The sequence below is a fragment of the Zeugodacus cucurbitae genome, chromosome 4, assembly GCF_028554725.1.
Source record: "Zeugodacus cucurbitae isolate PBARC_wt_2022May chromosome 4, idZeuCucr1.2, whole genome shotgun sequence".
NCBI classification, from domain to species: domain Eukaryota; kingdom Metazoa; phylum Arthropoda; class Insecta; order Diptera; family Tephritidae; genus Zeugodacus; species Zeugodacus cucurbitae.
In genome coordinates, this window is record NC_071669.1 from 20445843 (window position 1) to 20461707 (window position 15865).

General features: G+C 34.0%; 1 protein-coding gene across 8 annotated transcripts in view; it reads left to right on the forward strand.

The window, feature by feature from the left end:
• LOC105216656 (uncharacterized) overlaps positions 1-15865 on the forward strand; it is a 115841-nt gene that overhangs the window by 98908 nt on the left and 1068 nt on the right. For 7 of the 8 annotated variants that reach the window (XM_054230338.1, XM_011191260.3, XM_011191285.3 and 4 more), the window contains 5 exons: positions 8088-8386; positions 8768-9023; positions 12855-13420; positions 13637-14910; positions 14980-15805. In XM_054230338.1, the coding sequence (XP_054086313.1) occupies positions 8088-8386; positions 8768-9023; positions 12855-13420; positions 13637-14910; positions 14980-15805 (3221 nt within the window). Of the gene's footprint in view, positions 1-5093; positions 5305-8087; positions 8387-8767; positions 9024-12854; positions 13421-13636; positions 14911-14979; positions 15806-15865 lie in introns of those variants that run through there. The other variant, XM_011191276.3, reaches the window with a different exon arrangement.

Consider the following 15865-nt stretch of genomic DNA (forward strand, 5'->3'; position numbering starts at 1 on the left):
TTCTTGTGACAGACTCCTGAAAATTGTTATTTATATATAGAAATAAGGTTTTTCTGTACTGAATTTTAATTATTTATAGTAATTATTTTTTTTTTTTTATATTTCTTTTGGCGGCATTTTGGAACGTTTTTTGTAACAGGGAAGTTGAATTGAGAACATAAATAGATGTTTAAGAACGGACGGTAATACATTGAGTACTTTCTCATTCAAAACCATCACTGAATCGGATAGTTTGACCAAATTTGCGACAAATAATTCTCAATTTCCGTTACACTTTTTCAAAATTTAAGATTCTTCGAATAATTCTGGTTTTATTTTTGTTTCTTAAACTGATTTGTAATAAAAATTCAGTGAATCTTGTCAAATATATAGAACAAGAAACAAGAAGCTTGAGCTTTAAAATAGTACCAGATATGTCAACTCCTTCAATTAAATATAATAAATAAAATACAACGCTACAAAAAGTGAATGAACGAGTGATAATAAAGTCTATCCAAGGCGACGAATATGAAGTAAATCTGAATAAAGGAATGATTGCATAAACAAATATTAAAAAAATATCAATGTTATTCAGATTTTATAGTCTTTTCCCACAGAAGTTGCTTTATTTAGATCAGCGCTTGATTTAGATCAATTTACCATACAACAGAAAAATCATATTTTACTACATTAATTTTTAATCCAACACAAGTCGATTTGGAACTAGAATGCTACTCTGCGGCTTGTTATCTACGTTGTAAATTTGGCTGTGTTTATTGATAAAATAGCAAGCACTTACCAACTTCTTATAAACAGCTAAAGCAAAAATTTATAACAGCTGATTGTTAATTGAGTAGCCGGCTGTGCGAAAGGCAAAAACTGATTGCTCAATTATAATCTTAATGTATTATTTTAATTTGGCTGTGTGAAAAGGCTTTAATATCAAAAATTTCCAGTTATTCCGAAAAAATCGACTGGTAATCCGATTATTCGAATTCGTAAATACGAATATACAATAATTGCAGAAAAAATTAATTAATTAATTAATATCTAATATTAAAACAAATATAAAAAAAATATTATTATTATTTTTTATTTTATTATTATTTACTATATTATTATTTTTTCCTATTTGTTTGTATTTTTTTATTTACTCTTCAATATTATATATTTTTAATAAAATTTTCTATGAAAAAATATTTTTAATTTTTTTCTTTATTAACGCTGCACCCTAATGTTCATATAGTACATATATATGTATCCAAACAGCTCTGTATATTTGTGATTGCCTGCTTGAAAGCAATCAAATAGATTATTTTTCTATTTACATGTTTTCCTGTATAAATATGTGCATATATTGTGGTATATTCTAGTTTGCTGCTATACGTTATACATATACATATATAGAAACATATGTAAATATGTATGTATATATGTTTGAAGGTAATTGCCAATAAGTGCACGTTCACGAGCCGCTACGAGTACCGGCCACGTGATGAGCTACAGATTCTGGCATGGATCATAAGTGCATACTAGTTTATATGATTGTATGTATGTATGTATGTATGTATGTACTGTAATGTAATCATAAGTACTGCATGTATAGATACATACATAGGCTCATATATTTATTTGTTTCCAATTGAACCATATGTTATGGCCTTCCTTGGAAAATACTAGTTGCTGCAGTGACTTTGTAAAGGCTTCATATATGTATGTATGTAAATTGGTATGTTTGTGTATATACAGCAATATATTTATACTTACAAATGTACAAAAAACTCATACTTTTTTTTCCGAATGTCCTTTTTGCTACGGCTGTCCATTTGCTGCGCTGCTTTTTACACATATCCATACTTACACGGATACATACATACATATATATTCATATATAATTGTAGGTGCAGGAGCAGATGTTTTGCTTTCATCTGATACCTTTCACAAAATTATACACCAGCTAGTGTACAGCAACAACAAACAACACATATCCTTTAACCAGCCATGCAGTTACGTTGATTTGTGAAAATAAAAACAAAAACGCATCCACACACACATACATACATACAAACATGTGTAACTTGTGTACATGTCCTGTACGTGTTGTTATATTGTATAAGCGCTTGAGCCGCAGGATCAGCTTATAGTTTTTGCAATTGGTTTTGTTTCTTCATCTCTATCTCCATCTTCTTATTCTTTTATTATTTTCATATTGTTATTTTTCCCGCTACCTGCTGTCTGTGTGTGTTGCCTTTCTACTCACAAACACACACACACTCGCATAGAGTCGGTGGACATGTGTGCGTGCAACGCCAGGTGCAGTTGCTTTCTGCTTTTATATGGCTTTGTTTAGCCGAAAATGATGCACCTTTTGCTACAATTTTTTTTCGCCTTCTTTTTTTGTGTTGTTTTTGTTTTTTTTCCTCACGTTGTTGCTGCAATTTTGTTTTTATTGCTGGTAGTGATCACGCTGCCTTTGTTGCTACTGCTGTGCAGGCTTTATGGTCGCTTATTGTCTGCAATGTGCACATTTACGTTGTTGTAGCTATGTATTCCACTGTAATGTGTTTCCATCCTAATTGAATGATGGTTGATTTGTACGAAAAGTTTGGTACTTCGTCAAGGTGTTCTCGTAAACGAAAAATAACCTGCGCTCGAAAATTCTTTAAGCTGTTAAATCTTTAATTATATTTATATTTAATACGATATATCTTAGAGATAGAAGTAGAATGCTTTATATTATAATAAAAAATAAAATAAAATACAAAAAATATTCGTATCTATTAATAGAAAGTTTCAGAATGCTAAATATTATAAAAAAAATTAATACAAATTTGAAAAAGTATAAAAAATTAAAAACAAAATATTTTTTTAGCAAATTAAAAACTTTTAATTAATTTTTAAATTATAATTTATTTTTAAATATTATATTAAAATATTTTTGAATTAAAAAAAAATTAAATATTAAAATATTTTTAAAATAAAAAATAAATAAAATTATAATATTATAAAAAATATTAAAAAATTAAAAAAAAAGGAAAGATAATAAATTTTTTAAAAGTTTACAAAGTTTAATATCAATATAAAAATGAAAACGCTATTCAATTATATTTTTGTAAATAAAAAAGAATATTTTAAAAATTAAAAAATATATATGTATATTAATAATTATTCAGTAGAAAGTTTCACTCAGATTTTAGTTAAAACACAAAATTCCAATTACAAAATCGTTGTAAAATCTATCTTCATATACTTTTCCTAATAAACATCTTTCTAAACATAATCTAGATGGCTTTACTTTTCTTCACGGAATTACTCTTTAGAACCTCTCGAAACATTTCTCATCGCTTAGATTTATGTTTCGGGAACAGAAAAAGCCACAGCCAGTTAAATCTGGCGATCACTTCACGGGTTTTATTTTTTAAATGTTGGACAAGACGTGCTAAGTCGATCGTAAGCATTTATAATATATCGTCTTTGGTTAATTTTTTTTTGTTTCAAACAAATATGATAGATAGAATCAATATAATAATTTTCAATAACCTAAGTTTCATTAGGTCAACCTTTGGAGCTCATTCTTCTATGATTCCCACAATGGTTAATCAGTTTTTGTTGATCTTATGGAACCAGGACATTCTTAGTTTGTTGATACTGCTGATTTTATAATTTTTTATATTTTACAGAGATAAAAGGTAGGTTAGAGATAAAAAGAGATTAGTTCTAGATTAAGTAGATTCTTGTTGAACATAACTTGCACTTCTTTTTTATATTTTTTTGGGGACTCACGATATACATTTTCTGCGGGAACCTTGGTTTATATTAATTACAATTGGATTCTGTCAAGTGTTGGACAAATAGTAAGACCTAAAGCTTTTTAACCCGTTTCGTTAGAATTTTGGAGTTTATCCGGAGTTTTTTCATGGCAGATATACTCTATCAGATCTACTACTGTTGAGTGAGCTAGGGCCCACTCTCACGACACCAAGGCGCCCTTTAATGGGTTATTTTATCATTTAAAATTACTCTTTGAACGTCACCGCTGTGAAAGGTTACAGTTTAATATTTACCAACTTTTCTTATTATTTTGTTAGAGACCTCACATATTGACGTCATAGCACGGCATAAATTAATATAGATTTTCATAAAAAACAAATTTAATAACTTTACAAAGGTTACTATTTTTCTCATAAATGTATATGTATCTACCTGAAACAAAATTATTGATTTCCTGTTACACTGCAATCAGCTTCATTATTTATACAGCATCTTTCATAGAAACATCCATATATGTATGGGTGTTTACTATGGTACATACCATTCCCCTCGCCCTCTAACCTTGCATTGGTTTTCCACACTTTATTTTAGTATAAAAAATACACGCAAAAAAATTTCCCTTCTCCAATTGCTTTAATTTTCTGACGCAGCCAGATTGTCAGCATATCTATGCTGTAAGGATGCCTTTTTCTCGCCTAAATTGCTGTTCTTAATTATAACTCTACTCTACTTGTACATAGATCTTTGCAGCCATATCCTACGTATATAAAATATTTTTTCCTCTTTTTTATTGTTGAAATCCGAATCGGATGCGCGCTGGCTCATTAGGCAGGCACTCACGAGGGTTGTTTAGGGTGCCCAGCTGAGATACAAAATTTTAAGGTGAGAGAAAAGTGGGGAAATGAAAAAAATGAGATTTTTTTTATTTTGAGTATTTGAAATATTTTTATGTTCTATACATTTTTATGATTGCAATATTATATGTGAAAAAAATATTTAGATTTTAATAAAAATTGTTTTATAATATTATTTAATATTTGAAATTTTTTAATTATATTTAAAAATATTTTATAATATAATAATTTTATTTTAATTTTTAATACATTTTTTTTTATATTTTTTTATATTTTTTTTATAAATTTATAATATATTTTTATTTAATGTATTAATTTTCCCCTCAATACTCTCCATTTTCCCTTTTATTGGTCACCTTAAACTCAAACCAACCCGTGAGCACACTTCTGCTCACAAATTTATGCTGCGCACGCTCGCCTTCGACGCCACTGCGTTGCGCATGCGTGTCGGCGGCAGGAAAAGACACCACCGCCGCCGCTTTTAGTTCGTACGTATCCTTGACAGCGTAAACACCTGGAAACGGAGTTGAAATGTTGTAGTGATTTGTAAAGAAAGAAATGAAATTTCATAAAAATTTAACGTAGAAACTTTTATTTTAACGCGCTGTGATCTACATATACATAATTAGCGAGTGTTCTTTTGCTAACACAAAAGCGTCAAAATGCTCATTTGCATTTCGGGTTTTGTAATTGGTGAAAGGTAATAATGAAATCAAAATCAAAAACAGAATCCAAATAATCAATAAACGTGTCTAAAAAAATAATTTTTGATACAATTTTAAAATTTTAATGCGCCATAAAAAGACAAAATCTCCGCACACGCATGTCTTCGTTTTATTACGCCTGCGTCTCGGTTTGGCTTGCAAAACAGCTGTCTGTCTATGTTTTTGTACTTCCCCAATAATGAAATTAAAAGAAATTCGTTAACGAAAAATCAGGTGCAAAATATTTCATTGCTTTATTGTGTTGGCTTGCTCGACTGACTGTCCATCGTGCCAATTCGTACAATAAACGATAACCATGTGCCAATATAACCGACATAAATAAAGTAAAGGGTGACCTGATTTCACTGACAATGCACAAAAACGGCAGTTGAGAAACTAAAAACAAAAAACAGAAAAACAAGCAAACAGTGTGTTGTAAAATTACAACAACAAAAAGCTATAAATATGCAATAATTTTGTAAACTGCATAAAAATAGTTAACTTTTGGCAAACAGCTGCTTTTGAGAGCACAAAAAAACACAAGCATATAAATAAATACTAATAAACATTAACAAAAACATTGCTGTGCAACGAAAACAAGTGACAAAATAGTTTTTGAAGACAAAAATATGAAATATTTCGTTTGTTTATTGTTGTGTTTTAATTTTAGTGACAAATGTTTATTATTTGAAATAAATAAAAGAAAAAAAAATAAAAAAAAAATAAAATAAATTAGTTATAGATTATTTGACGAAAAAAATCTATAAAGTAATACAATAAAATAGACAAACAAAAAGAAAAAACAAAATATTGACAATTTTTTCTTGTAAAAAAATAATTAAAATAAATAAATTAATTTTTTTTTCATAATTTTTATTTCCAAAAAATTGGAATATATTTTATGAAAAAATAAATCACGAAAACAGTTACTGCATTTTTACTTAAAGAATATTTTTTGTAATATAAACAATTGTGCACCAAAAATGTATTTAAAATTATTTTACGAAAAATAGCTTTAAAACTATTGATCAATTATGAAATAGTAATTCTATAAAATTAAAATAAATAAGCTATAAGTAAAAAAATATTGAAATGAGTTGTTTGTAAAAAATTATTAAAATAATAAAAATTTATTTCTTATAAAAAATAAATTTTAAATTTTATTTTAGTAAAAAAAATATTAGAAGTTTGTTCATTTTCACAAAATAGTTGGCTCATTTTTTTAAAGAACATTTTTGATAAAACTTTATACGACAAAAATTTATTTAAAAATATTTTTTGAAAAAAAAAATTTATTCATTTACGAAAATAAATTTCATTTATTTAAATAATTTTGTAATGAAAATAAATTGGATTAAAAAATATATATTTACAAATTATAAAGAATAAAATTTATGAAGTAAATAAAATAAATAAATTATAAAGAAAGAAGAGCATGTTCTTAAAAGACAAAAATAGCGCAAAACCCGATAGTTACGTATATCTAATGTAGTTATTGTATAATAGCTCATAGCTTTACTTTGTAACACGTTCAATTGCATAAGCTAGTACACCTTAGATATCAGAATATCCCTACGCGATGTATGCTTTGAGACACGTAGTGCCACTTTATTGTTACACTAAATTTCTATTGACAAGTTTTATATACATATACATACATATACATATACGGTTATTGAAGCCCACCTGTGCGAAATTAGTCAAACTACTCGCCAAATTGCTGATGATTATTACGAAAAGTTTTTTATAACAAACAATTCGCTCAGAGGTTTGCTATTGCCTGGCGTACGGTAACGACCTTCGATCAGAACTGGGATCGGACTTAGATCCTACGTTTCTATAGTACACATATCTAAGCACTACAACGCTTTGCGGAGTTCTGCAGTCTTAAGGCGACTATAATACAATTAAAAATATTCTTACCTCAATTTGTTACTGATGTAAAAGTTATCTATAAAATTGCATCATATTTAAAAAATAAATTAATAACGGTTTATTGACGTAATGATTGACTAAAAGCCTGTTTTATCACCTTATTTCATTAGGAAAACTTGATTTTTTTATAAAGTTATCAAAGACGTAGAGATGAACCTTTAGATTTCCCCCCATTACCCATTTTCAAGGGGTAGATTGTTGCTTTTGAATCTGTATCTGTATCATATCATAGGTCAAAAGAGGCGGGTTAAAGGATCAAAAAATGAAGTGGATTAGTTTACTGTATTATACAAATTTATTGGTTCTAGTAAAGATCCAGGAATTACAGCTTTATTTTTAAAAATATCTCTCCACTATAAAACATAGCACCATTCCTTGTATAAATGGATCGAAATAACTCACATTTATATAAATCGATTTGAGTTGTTAGAACATATTATGACTGATTCATCAGCTGGATTATGTTCTTCTTAAGAATTCAAGTGCTGTTTTAATAAATTCAAATGACAATAAAATTTATAAATACACATACTGGTGTTATATCATATTATTTCTTAATCTTTTAATACACGCTCAAATGAGTGTCTAGTCAAGTTGTATAAAAATAGAAATCTTGTTTGAGACAGTTTAAATGCTACTAAAATCAGATAATATTTTATTTTATATTTTTTTACACTTTGTACAAATATTATTCTATTATTAGCTACATATTTTTTTCAGGTATATTAAACCCTTACTCCACTATCCATAAGAAACTCTTACTATAAATATAAAAACAAATATTTTTAAAATTTCATTTTAACTCAGTAACTAATTCAAATTGCATTTCATTATATTTTTACAGTTTCCCACAAAAATCCATCGAGCGTAGCGGTTCAACCCAATATGACATTGCCGCACCGACGGGCTCCACAACGTCCGGTTCCACAATGTCAACGGATTGTGGCGGCTATGTGTATCTGCAGCAACACTATATACCCTCGAGCTCTTCCAGTGCGGCTATAAATTATCCCGTAATGCCACAATCGCACATGATTTACCAGCAACATCATCCACAGCAACAGCAACAACAATATGCAAACTCGTGCCATCAACAGCAAATCGCACATCAGTCAGCTGCCGCAGCAGCAGCAGCGGGAACTGGTGAGTTCTTGAACGCATAGAAATTTTAATATATAATATATTATATATATTTGTATATATGTATGTATGTATATATGTATGTACGTAAACTATATCAACCGAGCCGCATTCATAATAAAACAAAACATTATCTATCTATTGTGCTATAAATTTTATGTGCGCGCGTTAAAGTCAGTCAGCCTTACTAAGCACAATAGCTTTTGCACACAGACACACACACACCTTTATATACAAACATACAAATATATATAATATAACCACTGATTGTTATAACTTAATTATCTTCACTTCCATTTTTCCTTCCTGCAATTGTTTTTGTATTTGTTGTGTTAACATCTTCTTTAATTTGTTTTTGGTTTTCTTGTTTTATTTTTCCCACAGGTGTCATGCACCATGGCCAACATGTGAGCTTACATCACCAGCATCATCATCATCATCTGCTGCATGGCCATCATCATCATCATGGTGGCGCCGTTGTGATTGCCGGCAGCGGTGTTGGCACCGGCGGTGCGGTTGGTGTGGCTGGCAGCGGCGGTCCCGGCAGCACATCGCCATCGGCAATGCAGCAAAATATGCATAAGAAGAATTCCATACGCAATGGCAGCGATGTGATGAAGCGTGCACGTGCACAGACAGCGTAAGTGTTGATAAAGCTCCACCACTTTAATCATTATAATTATTCATAGGCGTATGAGTGGCGCGAAAGTAATTTGTCATTAATTGTGATTTGAAAGTGTTATCGGTTATCAATGTGACATTGGCAGCTGATAGTTGGTAATCAGCTGTTCGTAATTAATAATTTAATGAAATCTAATGGAGATATGAATATTAGGGTGGTCCTTAAGGGTTGAAAGTGAATTTTTAAAGCAAATTTCGTCATCTCAGCTCTATATTGATAATATTATTGCCAAAATTATTACATTTAAAATTTGTCTCAATTTGTATTTTTTCTTTGGAAACTCAAAAAAGTAAAATTAATATATTACCTCTTCTGCACAAAACTCATAATATTCGAAGATGTCATACATGATTTGGCCTCGATTGCATTTTTTTTAAGAAATGTCGAGCTGATTTGAGGCGATAAATATGTGTCTTTCAATACTTTGAGGTTTTTAAAGATTTCTTTCATCTAAATCCCAAAATCATTCCAAATATATTTAAATATTTCACAAGTAATTCCATCCTAGGAAAATTTTAACTTTAACGCCTCTGAAACTATTGATTTTACATATCAGATTTTATATGATTAAGTCGTAACGTGACGACCAAAGTTCGATCTTCTCATAAAAGACTTCACAAATTAAAATTAATTTATTTTTGCACCTAATGCTCAACACTACTACTACTAATTTAGCTAAAAATATCATTAAGAAATTTCGTTATAAAAAATATAAACTTTGACCACCATCAATCAGTTGAGGAGATAATAACATCAAAAATCAATATTTGATGTTCAAGTACCACCCTAAAGTGCATACAAACGAGTATACTTATATTTAAAGCCTAAGACCTCACTCTTCCGCTAGTTTTGTTCGAAAATTTCCGTTTAATTGAGATCGTCACAAATATATATTTTCCTGTTTTAAATACCCTAGTGATCGTACTTTATATGTATATTTATTTTAAACCTACACTCACACTTTTCACTTAGTTTTGCTTGAAAATTTCCGATTAGTCGATATTGTCAAAAATAATTATTTGATTTTTTTAAGTACCACCCTAATGAGTTTACAACCGACTTCATATACTATATATTTAAAGCCTACGACCTTACTATTCACCTAGTTTTGTTTGAAATTTTCCGTCTAGCTGTAGGCAATGTGCGCTGTTGTACCTTGAAACTTTGAATTCTGCGAGTTAACTCGACGGATATCGCTAAAAAAGATAGAAACATATGAATATATATACACTCTATGGACCGCAAATTCTTTGTAGTAGCACAATTTGATAAGAATTCGTTAAAAGATAACTAAGCTAATAATTCGAGAGAATGTGCTTATTCAGAATAAAGCCTTAATGTTCCACTAGCGATTTGGACTTTATAGTATCACTGTCTGATTTTAGTATCAGAAAATAAAATATAGTTTGCAAAGATTTCTACTCTTTATAATATTCATATACTCCCTCTGAGAGCTGATGACATTTTATTTTAGTACTAAGCCGTAAATATTTGAGGTTATGACCACTAAATTGGCATCAATCATTTGAACCACTGTTTTATGTAGGATTTCTAGAAGTTATAAAGCACTATAGCTCTTTGAATGATCTTGTACTCCGTTTACAAACATCCACCATCTTCAACATTTACACGCCCTTATCGGAAACTCTTCTACACCTTAAGGCTTCTACACACTCCGCCATTTATAAGCCTTTGCAAGCAAATTTGAATTCTTATTGACGTCATTTATGAGCGTCATTCAAGTGTGTGCCGTGTTCTTTTGCACAAAAAAAAAGTGTTATAAATAACAGTAAATAATTAAAACACCCAATGCAGGAATGCATTTCACACCTTTTATTTGTATTTGTAAACAATCTGATTTGTAAAATGCCCGATAATGTCAATGGAACATTTTAGGAACATGTGTGCAATTAAAAGTAAGAAAAAAATGAATTTGAAAGGTCAACGTCATTTGCAAGATATTTTTTTTTCACTGACATCATTAGGTGCAGCTGTGTGCAAAATTAATGCATTCTAACTAATTCTAGTATTAGGTCTACAACTTTACTTCTGCCGTTTTTTTTTTTGTAAATTTAAGGCTTTTTTCACGTGTGATTTGACAGCTATCCCTCTAGGAAATGCTTGACTTTACATGACATTCTGTAAAAGTCAATAGAAATAAAATTTCATACAAATTATCTTCCGTGACTTGGAAGTCTCTCTAAGTCGAAGTTTTTTTGTGGATTATGGTGATCGAGTTAGGGAAATTGATGACAATTTGTCAAAGTATATTGAGCATAAATGTCAAAGTCTACATTGCCTACATTGACAACTGGGTTAACAACTAACCCGTTAGAAATTTCTAAACATCTAAAAGACACCCTATATATATGTATATGTACTGAGCTTTTACAGCCACCCTGTAAGAAATTTTACAATTTTATTCATTTATTTGACAGCTCCTTCTACCTCGAGTATATTCTATACCTCTAAAGGGCACCCTATATATACTTATTTATATTATTTATTTGTCAATGTGCATAATAGCAGACCTTATCAGCTATTTTCTTTCGGTCAATTGTAATTTACTGCAGGTGACTGCGCCCAAAGTCTCGTTGTCTTATTATTGGCTTATGGCTTATGCCAAACAATTGCCAATAATACACGACCGACATTTTAATGGCGCACAAAATATTTATTTATCACCGCCAGTCAATCGCTTTTGTATTTGTACGATAACAATTGTTTATTTCTAAGCGTTTAATTGGTGAGTTAGTGCCAATTGCTTGCCGACGTTCTTTTTTGTTTTAATTATTTTTAGAGTTACATTTTACTAAAAATGTCGACTTTTTTGTTGTTGCTGTTTGCCGTTGAGATTTTCGCAAATATGTTTAGAATTTAAATATCATCACAAAGTGACCATAAATGTAGCGAATTGTTTGTGTAAGAATGACAAGTATGAGCGCAGATAAGATAAAATTGCCAACCAACAAAAGCGTTTATCTTATCGCCGACGAGTAAACAAGCAAAATAAAATTGAAATTCACACAGATGTGCGCGAAAGCGCCAATACACACACGCGCAAAAGCGTAAAATTTCGTATAAAAATAATAAAAAAAAGTTGGCTTTTTCACGCTGTATTGGTTGGTTACCTGGTTGGTTGTACGTCAGCGCTTGTGTGACGCGCGCGCTGCAGAGTTATTTCTGTAAAAAAAACTTTTCATTTTAAACTTCTGTTCAGTTGTCGAAAGTTTCTAGAGCGCTATCGGCCTGTCAGCTCCGGCGCCGGTACCAGTTAGAGTCACAGTCTCAGTTTTAACCGCAGCGTCAGCTCCAGCTCCAGCAAAAGTGTGGTGTAGCCTCAAAGTAGAGACGAGACGCGCACGCCTTACAATCAAACAAAGCAACAGTCAAAGCAAACTAATCAGCGGACAATATATTTGCTATAAATTTATATATATCTCAGTGCTACGTGTTATTTTCCGATTTAGCTGGTGGTGTCGCTTGTGGCGATTTTCATTTTTCTAAACGTTTTTGCTACTTAAATTCACATACACGGCAATATACTTGCACTTGTACTTATGTGTGTAGGTAGGTATATAATGAGTGCTTATTAGCAATTTTCTACGATTTTTGTGTTTTTGTTGTTTTTGTATTACACAATTTTCACGTTATGCAATAGCACTTCAAGCACATTGCTGCTACCAAGTCGCACTTGAAATCATACATACATACATACAAATATCGTAAAATATTCATTATAATAATCTCACTTGTCTTCTTCGTCTTATATTCATTGTCTACCCGCAGATACGAGCTCTCACAAGATTTGTTGGAGAAACAAATTGAACTATTGGAGCGTAAGTACGGTGGCGTGCGCGCGCGTAATGCTGCCGTAACGATACAACGCGCCTTCCGCCACTATATGATGGTGAAAAAGTTCGCCTCAATTACCGCTATGGCCAAAGCTGAGAAACGTCTTAGCCGCCGTGTAATGATTGTATCTGGTGGCGCCGGTGGTGGTGTTGCCGGTGTCGAAGATGGCCCGGCCTCCAATTCGTCATTGTCCTCAGCATATGGCAGCGCAACTGAATCTCAGCTGGATATGATGCAGCAGCAGCAACAGCAACAACAACAATTACAAGCACCAGGCACTACATCGCCGTATGCAAATCAACAGTCACAAATACAACAACAGCAACAGCAGCCGCGTGTTACCATTTTGGCAGGTCCACCGGGCAGTGTAGTGGGTGGCGCCACATCGGTGCCATTGGGATCGTCGAATGCCATGTCGGCGCGCACACCGCCTACGCGCTCGTTGTCGATGCGCGAGCGCCGACAGCAGGATGGCAGTCCCATACCGCGCAGTCAGTCAGGTGAGTAGTTAAAGAGGAGATTAAAAATTAAATTAAATTTTATTTTTTTATTAAATTTTCTTAAGCTTTGTATATTCTATAATTTTATTTAATGTTTTTAATTCTTCAATTTTATTTTTATTTATATAAATTGATTAATTATAAATCATTTAAAGCATTAACGTTTCCAAAAAGTGTGTACAAACCTTCTAACATTTCTCTTTTCTCCACTTTTAGGCGCCTCGTCAGTACCCATTGGCGGCGGTGGCGGCTCCTCCGCCTCTTCAACATCTTCCGGCGGCACACTCGGCTCGGCCACACATCCACATGTCAATCTGTTACATGCCACCGAACCACACTTCTATGGCAGTCAACATCTGGCCACACATTACTACCACGTACCACCACACGAGGCCAGTTACGCCAGCTCGGCGAACAGTTCGCACTTGGATAGCTCGTTGAACACATCGTGGGCGAGTGTCGCCAGTGGCACATCACCACACACACCCTACTATTCGGCGGCACAAATTTATATGCGACCCAAAGGCGCGCCTGGCAGCACATCCGCTGAGCGCAAGAAAGTGCCACCCGAAGTGCCGAAGCGCACCTCCTCCATAGCGGCACAACAACATGCACAGCACCTGGCCGCACAGCAACAACACCAACACATGTTAATGATGCGCCAAACACCACCACCACCGTCACTGATGCGCTCGAATGGACTGTGTAAGAATGCGGAGAATGGCAGTCTCACTTCGGTGCAGAGTTCGGGTAGCGATTCGAGCGTCACATCGGCCGATCGTATTGCCGTCAACAGTGATATTGGTTCGGATCGTTCGAATTCGCCACAAACATGGAAGCGCAACACGGCGCTCTCGAGTTCACAACAATTCGTGCATAACAACGATGCGAGCGCGGTGGCATTTAGTCTGGCACAGGCGCAGGCTGCTGGTATGGTGACCGATGGACGTGGGGGTGGCAGTGTGGTTGGCGCGGGCAACACATCCGATGATCATGCCATATCGTCACACACAACCGCCGCACAGTATGAGCAACACGATCAGCAACAGGATCATCACTTGAATGCGGCGGCGCCACTGCAGAATTACAAGGTTTCAGAGACGATACGCAAGCGTCAATATCGCGTCGGTTTGAATTTGTTCAATAAGAAACCGGAGAAAGGCATCACCTACTTGATACGTCGCGGCTTTCTCGAGAATACGCCACAAGGTGTGGCGCGTTTCCTGATCTCGCGTAAAGGTTTGTCGCGTCAAATGATCGGCGAGTATTTGGGCAATCTGCAGAACCAATTCAATATGGCGGTGTTGAACTGCTTCGCTTTGGAGCTGGATCTGTCCGGCATGCAGGTGGATGTGGCATTGCGCAAATTCCAGGCATACTTCCGCATGCCGGGTGAGGCGCAAAAGATCGAGCGGCTAATGGAGGTGTTCTCGCAGCGGTTCTGTCAGTGCAACCAGGATATTGTGGGACGTTTAAGATCTTCAGATACGGTATGTCTCCGCTACTTATTGTATGCATTTTGGTTTCTTGATTCTAATTTAACCTCTCCTTCATAACAGATCTTCGTGCTGGCATTTGCCATCATCATGCTTAACACCGACTTGCACACACCCAATCTCAAGCCGGATCGTCGCATGCGCGTCGAAGACTTCATCAAGAATCTGCGGGGCATCGACGATTGTCATGACATCGAGAAGGATATGCTCGCTGGCATTTATGAGCGCGTCAAAGCCAATGAATTCAAACCCGGCAGCGATCATGTGACACAAGTGATGAAGGTGCAGGCCACAATTGTGGGTAAGAAACCGAACTTAGCATTACCGCATCGGCGACTCGTTTGCTATTGTCGGCTCTACGAAATACCCGATGTCAATAAGAAAGAACGCCCCGGTGTGCATCAACGCGAAGTTTTCCTCTTCAACGATTTGCTAGTGATCACCAAGATATTCAGCAAGAAGAAGTCCTCCGTAACGTATACGTTCCGTAATAGTTTCCCGCTATGCGGCATGGTGGTAACACTACTCGACGTGGCCAATTATCCATTTTGCATACAACTTTCACAAAAAGTCGACGGCAAAATACTGATCACTTTCAATGCGCGCAACGAGCACGATCGCTGCAAATTTGCCGAGGATCTGAAGGAGTCCATCAGTGAGATGGATGAGATGGAGGCGTTGCGCATCGAAGCCGAATTGGAGCGACAGAAGTCGGCGCGCAATCGCACAGCCGGGAGTTCTGAGAACCGTGATAGTGGCGTAGCCGACGTTGAGGTGGGCGCATATCAGGCAACCCCCGCCGGAGAGCTAGCACCGAACGCAAACGACCCAACGCAACAACTGAAACGCAGCGCGCTCAGCAACAGCCTGCTCGATATGCATGAGCAATGTAAGTGGCACAACATTTAATTTTATTTTTGTAACAACAACAACTAATTCCACCATGTTC